Source organism: Acartia tonsa, chromosome 14 (genome assembly GCF_053477335.1).
Source record: "Acartia tonsa isolate MP-2025a chromosome 14, ASM5347733v1, whole genome shotgun sequence".
NCBI classification, from domain to species: Eukaryota; Metazoa; Arthropoda; class Copepoda; order Calanoida; family Acartiidae; genus Acartia; species Acartia tonsa.
This window is the reverse complement of record NC_137273.1, coordinates 30,303,372-30,318,898: the sequence shown is the minus strand read 5'-3', so window position 1 is coordinate 30,318,898 and position 15,527 is coordinate 30,303,372. Positions and strand designations below refer to the sequence as shown.

Below are 15,527 nucleotides of genomic sequence, written 5' to 3'. Positions count from 1 at the left end.
GGTCTAGTTGCCCTAGTATGAACACAAACCTTATATGCAGAGGTTAGGCAATCTTCCTTATTTACAAGTAACAGGATGTCTATGTCTGTCTGTCTCTACCGAAAGTTCTTGCTAACCGCTGAACCGATATGTTTTACATTGTAACCTCTCATAATTCCTGTGAAGTTTTACAAGTATTGTTTTCGAAGGTAGGGCCGTATCCGATAGTATTTAATCAAGTATGGCTTTGAATCCGATTAATTTCCGCTGGATTAAAACCGGTTTTGACAATTTGAGCCTTCTTACAAAAATGAGTCGAATCGGTGATAATTTTTTACGATTAAGCAATTATAACTCCTTACTAATCTAAATTTATTATCCTCATATTAAAGAATTAGGATCTATATTTGTATGTAGTTTAAGATCTCGCTAATTTCTGGACCAATAATTTCTTAACAGTGAAGCTTTTTATTAGTTTTTGTTTGTTAACTCTAATATCGCGATATCAAGTGAACCAATTGTGTTAATTCTAGGGTTGGCAATCCGGAATCCGCCCAATCTTGGAATCCGTTTTTTAATCGCGGATTCCGGATTCTTATTTGGTAGGCTAAAATTAGCGTCTTGAGTTTTTTCTTTCAACTCCTCCTCTTTGAAGGCAAAGATTTTCATCATTATATATAATATCTTTTAAAATATGGTTCGATTCTCGGAAGTGAATTATAACAAGAACATTGATTTTTAGGACATATGTAGCACTTAATTTAAAAAAAAATAAAATTCTTTTAAAATATTGCTAGAATCCGGAATCGACAAGGAATCCGCCACTTTTTTTGACGGATTCTTTAAGAATCCGAATCTGGCCCAAAAATTCGACGGATTGCCATCACTAGTTAGTAGTTAATTCTATAGTGGAAGACTGCTTCAAATAAGTTCCTTTGTGGTAACAAAATCACAGTCCTTTGAATGAAAATTGACCCTATATGAATATGATAGGGGAGCTGTCACTAGTTTTTATCCCTACATAAACGACAAACGTAACAGGATGTCTTTCTGTGTTTACAAAAGAATCTTATTAACCGCTGATCCGATATGGTTCTTCTTCTTTACAATATAGCTTCTCATAGGTCCTTGTTAGGTATATAACTATTTGGACCACTAACCCTCCCAAGAAAAATTGCACACAGTAAAAATTAACCCCCCTCCAAATTTTTGAAATTTTTATTTCTAAAACTAAAATTAAATACAAGGAGAGGTGGTTGATCAAATCCCTTCCAACCAAAAAATTGTTGAATTCAAATCCACCACACTCAAGTGCCCCTAGAGGCTGCTATGGGCGAAGCCGCTAGTATTAGATATTTTAATTACTTATAGGTTCATTGAGGTGGAAGAAAATCACATCCTGTAGTGGAAGCCTCTCATGGTGGACACAAAATTATTATTCTTTGACTCCAACATTATTTTCAATCTCTAGATATCATTCTAGCTATCAGGTCAGTTTTTTTTTCAAGGCGCTATTTCACAAACTACACTACGTAGCACCGATATTCCTCTGCCCTGCTTATTGAAAATTGAAAAAAGTTGGGAGAGGGGGGGGGGGTCGTTTTCTACTTTATTTATTTATGTCAGATGATTAAGTAAGGTTATATTAGGTACTGGATAACCCCGTAGGGATTAGAAATAGGAAAATTCCCCCACCCCCCACACTTTTCTTTAAAATAAAACTACTCGATTATTTAAATTTCTTTTTTAGTCGGCAAGAAACCCATACGATGTCCTAGGCAATTTTCAAAATTATTATTTTCATTTCTATCTTACTAAAGCTAGTATAAGCACCTAGCATTTAGAGGCTTTGAATTGAATGAGGGAGGAGCGACGAGTTAGAAAATGGCCTTGAACCACCACATGACCTAAAATTAAATAGTACAAAAATCTGGAACCCATATTTTACTTTCCTAAAATGAAGTACTCAATCAATGAGGTATCATATGCTCTGAGTGGTTTTAAGCTATCTTATTGTTGGAGTTAAGTCTTTGGATGGTTTATGCTACTTTTGTGTCCCTCCCCCTTGGTATTCATTAGAATACAAAAGCTTCTAGATGCTAGGAGCCCAGCTGTTAGTATTGGTATTAAAATTACAAAATTGAAAATTGAATGCCACCACTCAGGTATTCATCGTCATGCAACAAAGAAAGAAATAAAATCTGCCTACATCCGTCTCTCAAAACTTTGTCATCCGGATAGAAATCAAGAAAATCCAACTGCCGCGGCTGTTCAATTTAATGAGATCAGGTAGACACAATTTTTATTTTAGGGATCCTTAGGGAAAAGGAAATGGCCATAATTTGAAGTGCGTCCCCAATGATGACACACAAAATTACCTCTTATGTAGGTGGTTGAAACGTATCGAGTCTCAGCTTGATAAACCGACCAATCAAAATTCATTAAAAGTCCCCTAGGCTGTGAAGCCAACGAATAAGAAAAACTCCCTACAGCTACTAGATGCAGGGGACGGATTATAAAAATACATTCCTGGGTGTTGCCAAATTCAAACAATCTTCATCGATTCACTAAAGCTATTTTGTTCCATATATTTATTATTATTATACATAAATTATAAGTAATCACATTCTTTACAGGGAAGCATACGAAGAGCTGATAGCTTTAAAGCAAAATGAAAACACACAACAACAGGATCCAAGTTCAGATGGTCCTAGCTGGCAAGGTAAACACAAAAATAAATAATCAACAAAGTTGGGTCAACTTGGATAACCTTAGAACAATTAGGATTTATTTTGATAAAACTTTGAACCAAATCTTGCTGACGAAGTGTATGATTACGCGGACAATTTCTGCGGACAACCAACCCTCTGATTGCAAGACATTTGTCTCAAAGTCCGAACTAAACGTGGTAATGAGATGCATCTGTTTTGGTACAAGCAATTCCCACTACTCGAACCATTTATGTCAGGAGGGAAGGGATATTTGATTGTAAGTTATAGTGGTACCCAAAGTTTTAGAAACATGATCTCCTAGTCGTTGGTTAAGAAACGTAGGTTAGGTACTCAGGGGTGTATATCGTGCAAATTTGACCCTGATAATGGGGGGTTTTTAAAAATTAAAAATATGTGGTTGGGGGAAAAATGGAAAAATTAAGAGAACTGAATGTTGCCATTTTTCTCCCCTCCTTGGTGGAAAAAAAGATTAGATTAGATTAGATTTATTATTCTTGGGTGTACATACATAGAAAAAAAAACAACAAAATAATAAATGAATTAAATGAATATTATATACATTTATATATACAGTCAAATTTTATTGATATGATTAATTTATAAAAAAATTTTCTTCCCAAATGGCAGTTTCCTAAAAACTAGGAAGTATGCAGTAATGTGTATTCACACATTGTTTTCATACAGGCCATATAAATAAGACAAAAAAAATAGAAAAAAAGATAATAAGCAATAAATAAAATCATATTGGAGAGGAAAGAATGATAATAGGAAGGATTGATTAGGACATACAAGTCTCACACCATTATTGCAATAATAGAAATTAAAAAAAATTTTAACAAATAGATTTTGATTGATTTATCAGATTTCAAACAATATTGAAAAGAAATATAATTTTATCTACATTCTTGACATAATGGGTTGTTACACACTAAAGTTAAGCTTGATAACAAAGATTCTTTTAGATTTTTCATAAATTTTTTTCTTGATTGATTGTGGGTTAATAAATCATTATTACAATGGTTATTCCATAATTCTTGGAAATGATACTTAGGAAATCTTTCAATAGATTTAAACTTCGGTTTTTTAACATCAAACATATTAGAGTTTCTAAGATTTCTGGTATGTAATTGATTACGGCGAAGCCATGTACCTTGAAAGGAACTTGGTAGCTTACTGTTTATAAAATCATACATAAATAATAATTTCAAATAATTAGCTGATTCATGTAAAGGAAGGACATTCATTTTTTTAAATAAAGGCATTGTGTGTGAGATGTGTTTCTTACTAAAAACAATTCTTATTGCCTTTTTTTGCAATTTAATTAATGGGTCCATAGTAGATTTTAGACCACAACTCCAGGCAGGTAAACAGTAAAGTAAATGACTATTTATAAGTGAGTGAAAAAGCATTTTTTTGCTATCTAGATTCAGTATATGTTTAGCTCTATTTATAAGAAATAAGGAACTAGAAATCTTTTTACGTAAATGTTCTACATGATATTTAAAATTCAAAGAAGGATCTATAAATACACCTAGGAATTTAATTGCAGGAATATTGCTACTTGAATTGACATAATTTAAGATTTTTATTTTCTCAGGATCAAACTCATTTTCATTGTTAAAGTTTAGCTTAATATTAAGAGCATTCCAATCAATAGTATTTTCATTTTTATTAAATATCATGATTTTAGTTTTATCAGGATTTAAGCTCATTTGATTACTCCTAAACCAATCAGATATCTTTTTAAGTTCATTGTTTAATTTCAGTTTTATCTCTGTAAAGTTTTTACCAGAAATTAAAAAATTACTGTCATCAGCAAATAATAGGGTAAATAAATCAGTACAGTTTTTAAGATCATTTATGTAGATTAAAAATAGAATTGGTCCTAAAATAGAGCCCTGTGGGACACCTCTATCTATGTTCAGCTTTGTTGAGTCAGTGTTGTTTACATGTACAAATTGCTGTCTATTACTTAAATAATTTTTAAACCATTCAAGTTCAACGCCATTAATGCCAATTTTTGACAACTTTTTAATTAAAATAGAGTGTGGAATTGTATCAAAACATTTTGCAAGATCACAGAAGACTCCAATTACAGTTTTATTATCATTTTTTGCTTCAGCTATATAATTTAAGAGGTGTATCACGGGGTGTATTGTAGACTTTTTTGATTGAAATCCATACTGATGTTCAAAAATGATATTATTTCTAATCAAATAGCATGACAGTTGTTGATAAATGACTTTTTCTAAAACTTTTGAGAAAATAGCTAATAAACTTATCGGCCTATAGTTTGATGGATCAGCTTTTTCATTAGAATTATTCCCTTTTAACTTAAAAATAGGTATAACTTTTGCGATTTTAAATTCAGAAGGTATTTTTCCAGTTAAAATAGTTTGGTTAATGACATGAGAGAGAGGAAGGGCAATAACAGAAATTATTTTCTTCAAAAAAGAATTTGACAGGCCAAAAATATCCATACTTTGTTTATTTCCCATTTTTTTAACAATATCTATAACTATATTTGGGTTTATTGTATGCATTTTAAAACTGGAATTATAATTAGGTATATAGCTACACGGATCAATGTTAGAAGGATTTATTTTAGATGATATCTTGCTTGCTACAGAAGTGAAGTGTTCATTCAATTTCTCAGAAATTTCTGCATTATCTAAATATATAGCATCATTAAACTTCAATTCATTGATACATGTTGCTTTATCTTTTGTTTTTCGGATTGCATCTCTAATAATATCCCAAGTTTTCCTCAAGTCAGATTTACATTTTTTTAGCTCATTGCAATAATACAATTTTTTAGCTGTTTTTATTGCACGATTATAGACATTTCTATATCTATTATACATCCTAATATTATCAGCAGTTGGTTCATTAATACTTAACGTGGACAATTCAAATTTTTTATCTCTACATCTCATTAAACCATCAGTCATAAATTTTTCAATTTTATGTATGTTCTTATTAATTCTAATCCTTTGTAAAGGAAAAGAAAGTTCATAAAATTCATTAAAAAGCTCATAGAATTTATTAAAACAATTTTGGGGTTCTAAACTGTTAGTTACATTTTCCCAATTAACATTTCTTAATAGATTGATAAACCCAGTAATTTTTTCTTCATTAATATTTCTTGTAAAAAAATAAGATTCTTTACTTGCTTTATATGAATAAGGTGTTATTGTGAAAATTGGGAAATGATCAGATATATCATTTAATAAAATTCCTGAATGAAAACTATTATCTTTTGCGTTAGTAAAAATTTGGTCAATACATGTTGCTGATGTCCTAGAAATTCTTGTTGGTCTTGTTATCAAAGATAAAAAACCATTTGCAATGCAATTTTCAAGGAAATCATTTGTTTTTTCATGACAGTGATACTTTAAGATGTCAAAATTAGAATCTGTGAAAATGTAAGAGGCACATTTAAAAGACATTAATTTACTTTGTAGGTTAGAAAAATTATCAATAAAAAAATCCATTTGTTGAGATTCAGTAAATCCCATTATAGAAGTATTAGGCCGGTAGACATTACTCAAAACAAATTTTTCTTTGTTATATTCAAGTTGAATTGTGAGTGACTCAAATAAGCCTTCTTCAAATGTTGACAATTCATTCAATATTTTGAATTTTAGATTTTTATGAATATAATAAGCTATCCCGCCGCCCCCTTTATTCTTTCTACATTTATAGATAAATATATAATCATCTATTTTAAATATATCTTGGTCATAAATAGTCCAGACTTCTTGCAAAGATATTACATCTATTGTAACTTTATTTTCTTTTAAATAATCTATATATTCTTTAAGCTGAATAAATTTACTATTAAGACTCTGAATGTTCCAAGAAAGAAATTTTAATGTTTGAAATTGCTTACATTTTTCAATAAATTGTTTGTTATTAAAATATGAACATGCCAAATCAATTTCATAATACGGATTTTCATAATTATTACCATTTAATGTAGAATCTTTATATCTAGATAAGAAATCATATTCAATATTATTTAAAATCTGACAAATACTACCCACCCTATCGAAAATCATTAGATAAATATAGTGTGAGACAAATACATAAAGGGTATGATGAAGAAACGAAGTTGGGGGAAAATAGGGAGAAGTTTTTAATGAATGAAAAATAAGGAAATTGGGTGTAGATTAACATGTAAACAAAACTCAGCCTACAAGGGTATTATATTAATTTTACATGAAGCAATTTTTAGTTGCGAAGCTACTCTATAATTTAAATATTATAAAATATAATGTAAGAGGATAAAACTTAGAAAAAAAATCAAAGTATTACATATAATAGAATCATAATGTTTAACATTTAACAATATTTCTCAATTATTTGATTAGGTGTGATTTCAAACATTTTCACTTTGAATACTTTATCACTCTTTTTAGTAATAAATTTGACAATTTTGCCATCTAGATGCCAAACTTTTTCAAATTTCTCAGATTGAATCAATTTTTGCATGACAGCATAACGGCGTTTGGTAAGATCAGCAGCAATACGATAACTTTTTGTGCCTTTTTCACAATCAATTTTCCGAACCTTAGCAAAATTTTTGTTGGCAAGAATTAGATTTCGAAGGTTGCGATTTTTGAAGCGCACAAAAATAGGTGGGCACATATAGTTACCACTCTTTGGGATGGGCAATACATGAGCTGTTTCAATGTAATCTGATGGATGTTCAACGCTGAAACCAATAGAATCTTTCTTTTTGTTCAAAACAGGCCCAAGCATCTCATGCACCGCAGCCATGCAAAGCTTAGCATGGTCATATTCAGAGATATTTTTGGCTTGGGCTTCTGGTATGAACAAACCATTTATATGCACACAGTAATTCCTTGATGCCTGTTCTCTAGCATCCACTCCTTCTCTGACAGCCTCAAGTCCTTCCTTTAAAGGAAGTATATCCTTATCATTAATTTGTGCTTTAAATGCAGATAGCTCGCTTTTTAAAGCATCTAAATCTGCCTTTTTAGGCCTGGACTCAAGATCTTCATTAAGCTTCTTTACCTCCTCTTTCAGATCTGTATTAGTATCCTGCAAATTACTCATGGCTTTAGAAAGAGAAGCCAGTTCTTTCTCATTTGCAGTAATACGGGCAGACAGACTCTCAATTACTTCTAATTTAGATAGCCTATCCTTAATATCCCGAATATCTTCTGATAGTGTAGTTTCTACACTTAAATTGTTAAACTTTGACATTTTGTTAATTTGATCCCTTGTATAGGAAATGAATTAGAAATACATGTGTTTATAGGATGAAAACTAAACACTAACTAAAAGAAAATAAGGGAGGGGGGATAATATGAATAAAATAAAGAGTTCTGAAAATATTTTTCCATTTTTCCCCTTCGTTGCTGGAAAAAAACTAGGAGGGGAAAAATAGATAAAAAAATTGCAGCAGAGAACAAAAAAATCTGCAGAATATACACCCATGTAGGTACCTTTTTTGATTTGAATCTACAGAAGGGGTCCTTATGTGTATCATTATGGGTCCCCTAATAATTTGAGACTATTTTTAGAAGATTTCACGGACTACAAGGACACTAGAAACAGCTATGCTTTTAATGGAGCTAGGCACGGCAGCAGAAGTAGAGCAAGGTAAACAAATGGATATATTATACGTGGATATTATGTCGTCAATTTAGGTTACTATTCTCATCATCGCCATTTATCTCTTATTTTTAGAGCATAGGCCACGCACAATGGTTCTCCATTTTTCTTCAAATTGGGCCTCAGTAGAGGTATCACTGAAAGATGATAGATTCTCATCTTTCAGTTCATCCAGGAATTTCCTACTCCAGCTTGTTTTTGGTCTACATGGTTTCCTCTTTTCCGTGAAGGGGTTCCAAGTCAAGGCTTGATTGGTTCAATCATCATGCCCTTTTCTCAGAGTGTGCCCCAGCCATCTCAATTTTCTCTGTTTTATTGCCAGTTTGATGTCTGACATATCATTGCGCTCTAGAAGCTCAGCATTTGTGAGGTTACTAATATAGTGCCCAGTTGTTGGTCAATACAATAGTCAGGTTAGGGGATGAAGTGAAGTCATAAGGCCGGGGGGAGGGATTGGGGGTATCGTCGCATTAGCCAGTTGGGAGAAACATTTTATCAGGGTATGCGAGAATCTCTCACAATATCCATGTATTCTATATCCATTACTTAACATATTTTTGTCACAATAGATTTTTAAATTAAGTTCCTATTTAAGTAAAAAAAAGTTATGGTCACATTATTATTGATGTTATGTTTTGGTATTATGAAAATTATAAGGTAGAAAATTAAAATTCTTTCCAACGTTTGTTGAAGTTCAGAATAAGAAAAATATATATCCTTCGAGAAAAATGAAAAGATGGATTGCTATTCTAAGTATTTAGATTACCGGATATTTGGCATTAGAAATCAGCCGGGTATCCGGTACCTGGATATTTTCAATATTCGGTATCCAGCCGGGTTTTGAAAATGGCCGTATATTCGGCCGGATATCCGGCCCAACCTTAATTTAGATGTGCTAATATTTTAGAACTATTGATGATTGGATAAAAGAAGTTGAAAGAAATGCCAGATTAAGAAAAAAACAACAGGAAAAACATTTTATTGATTGGGTTGTACAAACTAGCAATGTCCAAACTTTTCCACTGATAATATCCGTCTGCAAAAGGGAGTGTTGACATCGTAATTTGGGGTTATAATATATCTTCCATTGTCTTGTCCCTTAAGATCCCTTCAAGGGTGTATATTCTGCACTGGATTCATTTTTTTCCCATGCTGACATTTTTTTTCCCCTCCTGGTTTTTTACAAGCAAAGAAGGGGGGAAAAAGGGAAAAAAATTTCAGAACTCTATTTTATTTATATTATCCCCCATCCCACACATTATTTAAGTTTTTTCACCAAGGAGGGGAGAAAAATGGGGAAAAAATGTAATCATTTCTTTTATTTTTTTTCCCCTGAAAAACATTTTTTATCCCCCCTCCCCTTAGCAGGGTCAATTTGGTAGAATATACACCCCTGGATCCCTCAAAAAAATGTGTTTAAAAACCAGGGTAACAGTTACGGGGCATACTCGCAAGGACAAGATGAATCATCACAGGGAACCAACACCAATTCACAATGGGCTGGGTCAAAATACCACTATTCTTCAGCTAAACAATGGGATGAGTTTAAATTTTGGTGAGTATTTATTTTTAGATTTTTAGCACAATTGTGCGTTAATTAACTGAATTAATAACAAATCTTGTTTAGTTAGTGGTCTTAACTTGTCCACCAATAATTTTTATCTATTGAAGGGGTATGTTATATCATAGAGTGTTTACATTAATTTGTCGTTCATTGCCTTATCCCTAAAGAACCTTTGATAATACAACCAACTTGTAAGCGGAGGGGGGGGGGGGGGAGGTCCTACACATTTTCTTGAATTTTAATACTTCTGCTAAAAGCATTCTCAAAATATTTTTGTCTTAGGAAAACAAACGAAAAAATGGAAAAAGATTATGCCAAGTTTGAAAAAAATTATGCCAAGTTTGAAACACGGCTTTTGGGGGACCTGGATCGTCTTTATAAACATTTGATGGTAAGTTTGTTTTGTTTCATTTAAATTGCATGTTCTAGTTTTTAATGTTTTTTTTGCAGTTTTTATTTCTTTTTTTTTGAAGATCAGTGTAGTGCATATATATAAAATGACGTCATACATTACAAATGACTACAGCCAATACATAGACTATATTACCAATGGCAGTCCATTATACATTTTAATTTACCAATGGTAGGCCAGTATGGCGTCATTTTTTATAGGTACTATTAAAAGCTTCCTTATTTATACTGAAGAGTGTATTAAAAAAATGCACTCTTTTTTTAAACAATAATTTCGCGGCTTGTGTTAATGGTAGTATAAAAACCAGGCATACCGCTAGAACTGCCGCAAAAAAAGCAATCTTATGTCGAAAATTATTATCTTTTTTCCTTGACAATTTTTAAAAATTTGAGAGTGAGACTAACCTTTGTTTTGTGTTTAAGTCACACATCCACTTCAGGCCATAATTTATAGAAATGTGCAAATTAAGATATATTTTAGATTAAAGATCGACTGCAATCTGAAATTAATGATAGTTTCATTAAAAGGAAATAATTTTATCATTCTCCTTTAATTTTAATTACAAAAATTGTTATTTCATTGTATAAACAAATATATTTTGGCGCAGCTACCCTTTAACTCACGTTGCCCGTTCGTCTTTAAGGGTTAATGTGAATTATTGAACTATTATCCGAGTCTGCAATTTTGTTTGAGTTGATTCCCCTGTCCAATGTGACACTTTTTTTGCATTGATGGGATTTTGGCAAAGCTTGGCATTACATGAATTGAAAATGTGATGTTTCGGCTATGTTTTAAAGATAGATGTTTGAAATTGTTTTTTTTACATAATAATATTTCATTAATCTTGAAATTTCTGTATATTTATTCTCAACTATATGAATATTTAAGGTTTATGAAACTTTTGACTCAATATAAACATGGGATTTTTGCCAACCCTGAAATGAAGGGGGGGGGGGGGAAGTTCTGACACATTTGCGTAAACCTGGTGTATAGGCTTCATCTTTAGACTGAGAGGATAGGTTATTAGGGATAAAATCATTCTTATATGATGAATTTCCCCCAGATTTAAGATTTTTTGGATAGGCCTCCAGGTTCCGGAGCTCCAGGCCTCCAGGTGGTCTCTCTACAGGTAAAAATGAAAAAAAAAGTTAGATGTCAGCTTATGAGACAAAATATGTATGTTTTTTCTTCAAATATGTGAATAACAATCAAAAAGAAACATATTTTGTTTTATAAGTTAACCTCTAACTCTTCAAAAAAAAAATCTTATTTTTAATTTTTACCTGTACAAAGACCACCTGGAGGCCTGGAGCTCCGGAACCTGGAGGCCTATCCAAAAAAGCTTAAATCTGGGGGAAATTTATCATATAAGAATGATTTTATCCCTAATAGCCTATCCTCTCAGTCCAAAGATAAAGCCTATACACCAGGTTTACGCAAATGTGTCAGAACTCCCCCCCCCCCCTTGTTCAATTAGGTTATCCTCAATAGAATTGGAGAATGATAAAATCATTTTCTTAATATAGAGGATACAACAAAATTGGAATGCTTTACATTTTTGCAATCAAGCTTTTACTTAAAATAGGTAAATCCTATTATAAAAGTTGTAGGATGTCAACCTGTCTGTTTCTAGATATTTTTAAAAGCGAAGCTTTTCTATAATTAGGGTCGGTCCGTACGGCCGTCCGAGATAGATAGCTTTTATTCAAAGAAGATAGAGTATAGAATAGAATCCAGGTAGAAGATTTTGCCTAGCTAGCCTGAAGTAAAATTGGAACATTTGAAAGACCAAAACGGCTATAAGGCTGTTAGTAAATAACATGATTTCAGTAATTATTAAGAAAAAATATTCAAAATAAATTCCTTTTGCAATAATTTACTAAAAGCCATATAGCCAAGCTTCCAGCTTTCGCTTCCCTATTCACAATGGATTAAAAATGAATTTGAAGTGCATTTAAAGCCTTAAAAAATTTAATTATGTAAAAAATTTACAAAAAATATTTGTCTCAGTATTTATATTATAAAACTAGGTTGCGCTCTTATGATGTTAAGTGATTTTTCATCTTTGTCTAAAACGATCAAGCAGTTAATGCTGTCATCACTTCATTAAGTGGTGTGTATCAGAGGTGCTAGTCTTAATCAGATACTTATGTTTAAGGGTTAATAATTACCTTCTGATTACAGAGAATTATTCTAAATTGTTTAAAGACAAGCATGTTACACTACAATACTTAATTTTAAATCATGAAGATCAAAAAAAAATTTAAAAGTATATATCAGATTTTAATACAAATTAAATTTCTCTAATTTTGTCCATCTAGTCATTGTGATTTGTACTTTAGCATTATTGTCTTTACTGCGCAAGTCAAAGATTCCTTCTAATTTCCCAGAAATTTATAGGGTTTTCACTTCTATTCCTCCTTATTCTATGCTTTTATTCATTAATTTAGGCATGTTAGAATTGTCCTATCGATTTCAAACTTTGCATGATGATTCCTGTAGTACTTGGGTACGATTTAGAAATCGTAGCAACTCTATAATCATTACCAGAATGTCCATATGTCCATTTTAAATATGTTCATTTTTTAACTTTTTTAACAACAAATCTTTATGTGATCTAATTATCCGTTTGATCTGATTTTTGGTATAATGATTCCTGGGACAACAAAGTACAATATTTTAAGCGAAGCAACACTATAATCAAGTCCTAAAAATGTAAGTATGTCTATAAACTTTATCCTGTATCACGCAGTTTTTCAACAAATTTACTTACAAGTTTGCTTCAAATCTTATACATTTATATTCTGATTATTCATTTCTGACACTATACAAGTGTTAATGTCTGTTTGTCCTACCTTTTCAGTGCTTCGCTTTTATGGATGTTGTCATCCTTATTTTTTCTAAAGTTTGGTTTACTCTGAAAATGGGTATCAACCTGTTTGTGTTTCAGTGTTTGATTTTGTATTTTAATTGTTTGATAGATATTTTTTTTCTTCTCTATCTTTCTCTTAACAAAGTGTTTAGGTTATAAAACAAGCGTTTGATTTGACTAAAAGAGCCTAAAACCATTTTTTTTTCTAAGCTTCCACCAAGTGGAAGTTTATCTCTCTTGGTAACTATTGGAGTTATATGTTTCTATGTGTTACAGTGTAGCTTCTCTTAGGTCCCGGAAAGGTTTATGCATATTTTTTGGGGAGGTTTCCCAAATGAAATAGCACCTAGAATACCCCCCCCCCCCCTGTAAACTTTCTTTAAGTTTTCTTTTCATTTTTGAAATGTAAAATTAAGAGTAGAACCCAGGGTTGGCATATCGGGCACTTTTTTCGATAACGGGGACGGGCCGCCCGATTGCCTAAAAGGGGTTTTGGGCAAAAGTCGTAAAAAGGATATAAAATAGCCTAAAACCATCTCAGGACTTATAAAAGCTACACTGGAAAGGAGAACCATATCGGTTCAGCGGTTAGCGAAATCCTTTTTTAGATACAAAAAGCTTACTATTTTTTTACCCCCTCCCCTTTTTTTCACCATCCAAAGCGGGGGGTGCCCAAATCTGCCCAAAAGGACCGATAAAGAGCGGCCCAAAACTGCCCGCTCGATATACCAACCCTAGTAGAACCCCTCCCACCTGAAGTTCCACTAGAGGCCTCTACTATCCAGGGGCGTAGCCGCTAGTTTCATACATAAAATCAGTTAGTCTTGTAAAGAAACTGTTACAGTATCTTAAGTTGAAAAAAGTCTGTTTTGTTAACATTTTTGACATAGTTATGGCCAAATACATGATTGAACATATAAGAAACTGAACGAACATTATAGTTTTACCATATCTTCAAATATACAATAAAACAACTTATTACAGGGGTAAGAAACGTTTTTCCCCTTGTCGCAAAAAAATCCACCCACCCCCCCTTGTTAAAAATAAATTTCTCATCATTTTAATGGATTTTTGTGTCTGTAGATGAGAGAACAAGTAGCTTTTTCAAATATTTCCCCATATCTTTAGGGTTTTAGGTCTCTTTTTCAAAAATTTTCTGTATAAAAGTATCATTTTCTCAACCCACCTTCCCAGTCCCACCCCTAAGCTGGGATTCCAATGATGAAAATACACGCCTGGCTCATTATCTTTTATTTACAATGCCATAGTAATCATATTGTTTTTGTTTTGATATTATTAAATTACTTTTATGTTTTTCCTTTTTTTTTAGGTGGTAGACTTGTGTTGTGTCTGGTTGCTTTGTTGTATGGTAAGTTTTACTTTTTCCAAGTTGGGCTTTGAAACAGTTTAATATCCGCTGGATTAGAACCGGTTCCCAGCCATACTGAAAAATCATGTATTATAGCATCTAACTATCTATTCATAAAATTAATACCAGTTTTGTTAAACCGGGGCTTCGACCCCTAGGCTCGGGGCTAACAAAACTGGTTTTATTTAATCTTAAAATTTTTCATTTTAATATCTGCGAAAAGCTGTCTATAGTACGATGCAATAAATAACTATTATCCAATATAAAAGTATTGATGCAAATCTATAGGTAATAATCTATAATAATAAACAAAATTGCCCTTTCTTAAGAAAAAAAAATTATTAGTTGAAAAGTTTGAGCACTGCTAGTTTGAACAAAGCAATCCATATTTACTAAAGGTACCGAGCCAATAAAAGCATATGAGTAAAAACTTTAGGAATTAGTATAATTTGCATTAAATTGTCCCTTCCTCCTTGATTTATAAAAAAATAAGTACATGTATTTTAGATTATTAGAACTGTATTAAATTCTTAAAATTGACTTTTTGATATTCATACCTATTATTTTTTATTTCAGCTCTTGAAGTGAGTTATGAAGATTAACCATCAACAATAGTCATTATTAGAAATTTTAGTTACTCCGTTTTAAAAAATTGTTTATTTTTGTTAGGGTTGGCAATCCGTATCCGAATTCGGGATCCGGAATTTTTAGCCAATTTTAGAATCCGAATCCGGAATTCGCTTTTTAATAGCGGATTCGGATTCTTAACTGGTAGGCTAAAATTAGCGTCTTCAGTTTTTTCTTTCAACTCCGCCTTTTTGAAGGTAAAGATTATAATTTATCATCATTATATATAATATCTTTCAAAATTTGGTTCCATTCTCGGAAGTGAATTATAGAGAAAACCAAGAACATTAATTTTTAGGACTTATGTAGCACTTAAATTTTTTAATTAA

The 15,527-nt window shown here is 31.9% G+C and overlaps 1 protein-coding gene across 1 annotated transcript; it reads left to right on the top strand.

The window, feature by feature from the left end:
• Nucleotides 1-289: 289 nt before the first annotated feature.
• LOC145305406 (uncharacterized) lies at nt 290-15,370 on the top strand. The gene is made up of 11 exons (XM_080147024.1): nt 290-302; nt 2,145-2,268; nt 2,616-2,701; nt 8,264-8,342; nt 9,262-9,323; nt 9,783-9,909; nt 10,201-10,309; nt 10,811-10,857; nt 11,857-11,915; nt 14,533-14,571; nt 15,148-15,370. The coding sequence occupies exons 1-11, from the start codon at nt 290-292 to the stop codon at nt 15,171-15,173; spliced, it is 771 nt and encodes a 256-aa protein (XP_080003150.1). The 3' UTR covers nt 15,174-15,370.
• Nucleotides 15,371-15,527: the final 157 nt, after the last annotated feature.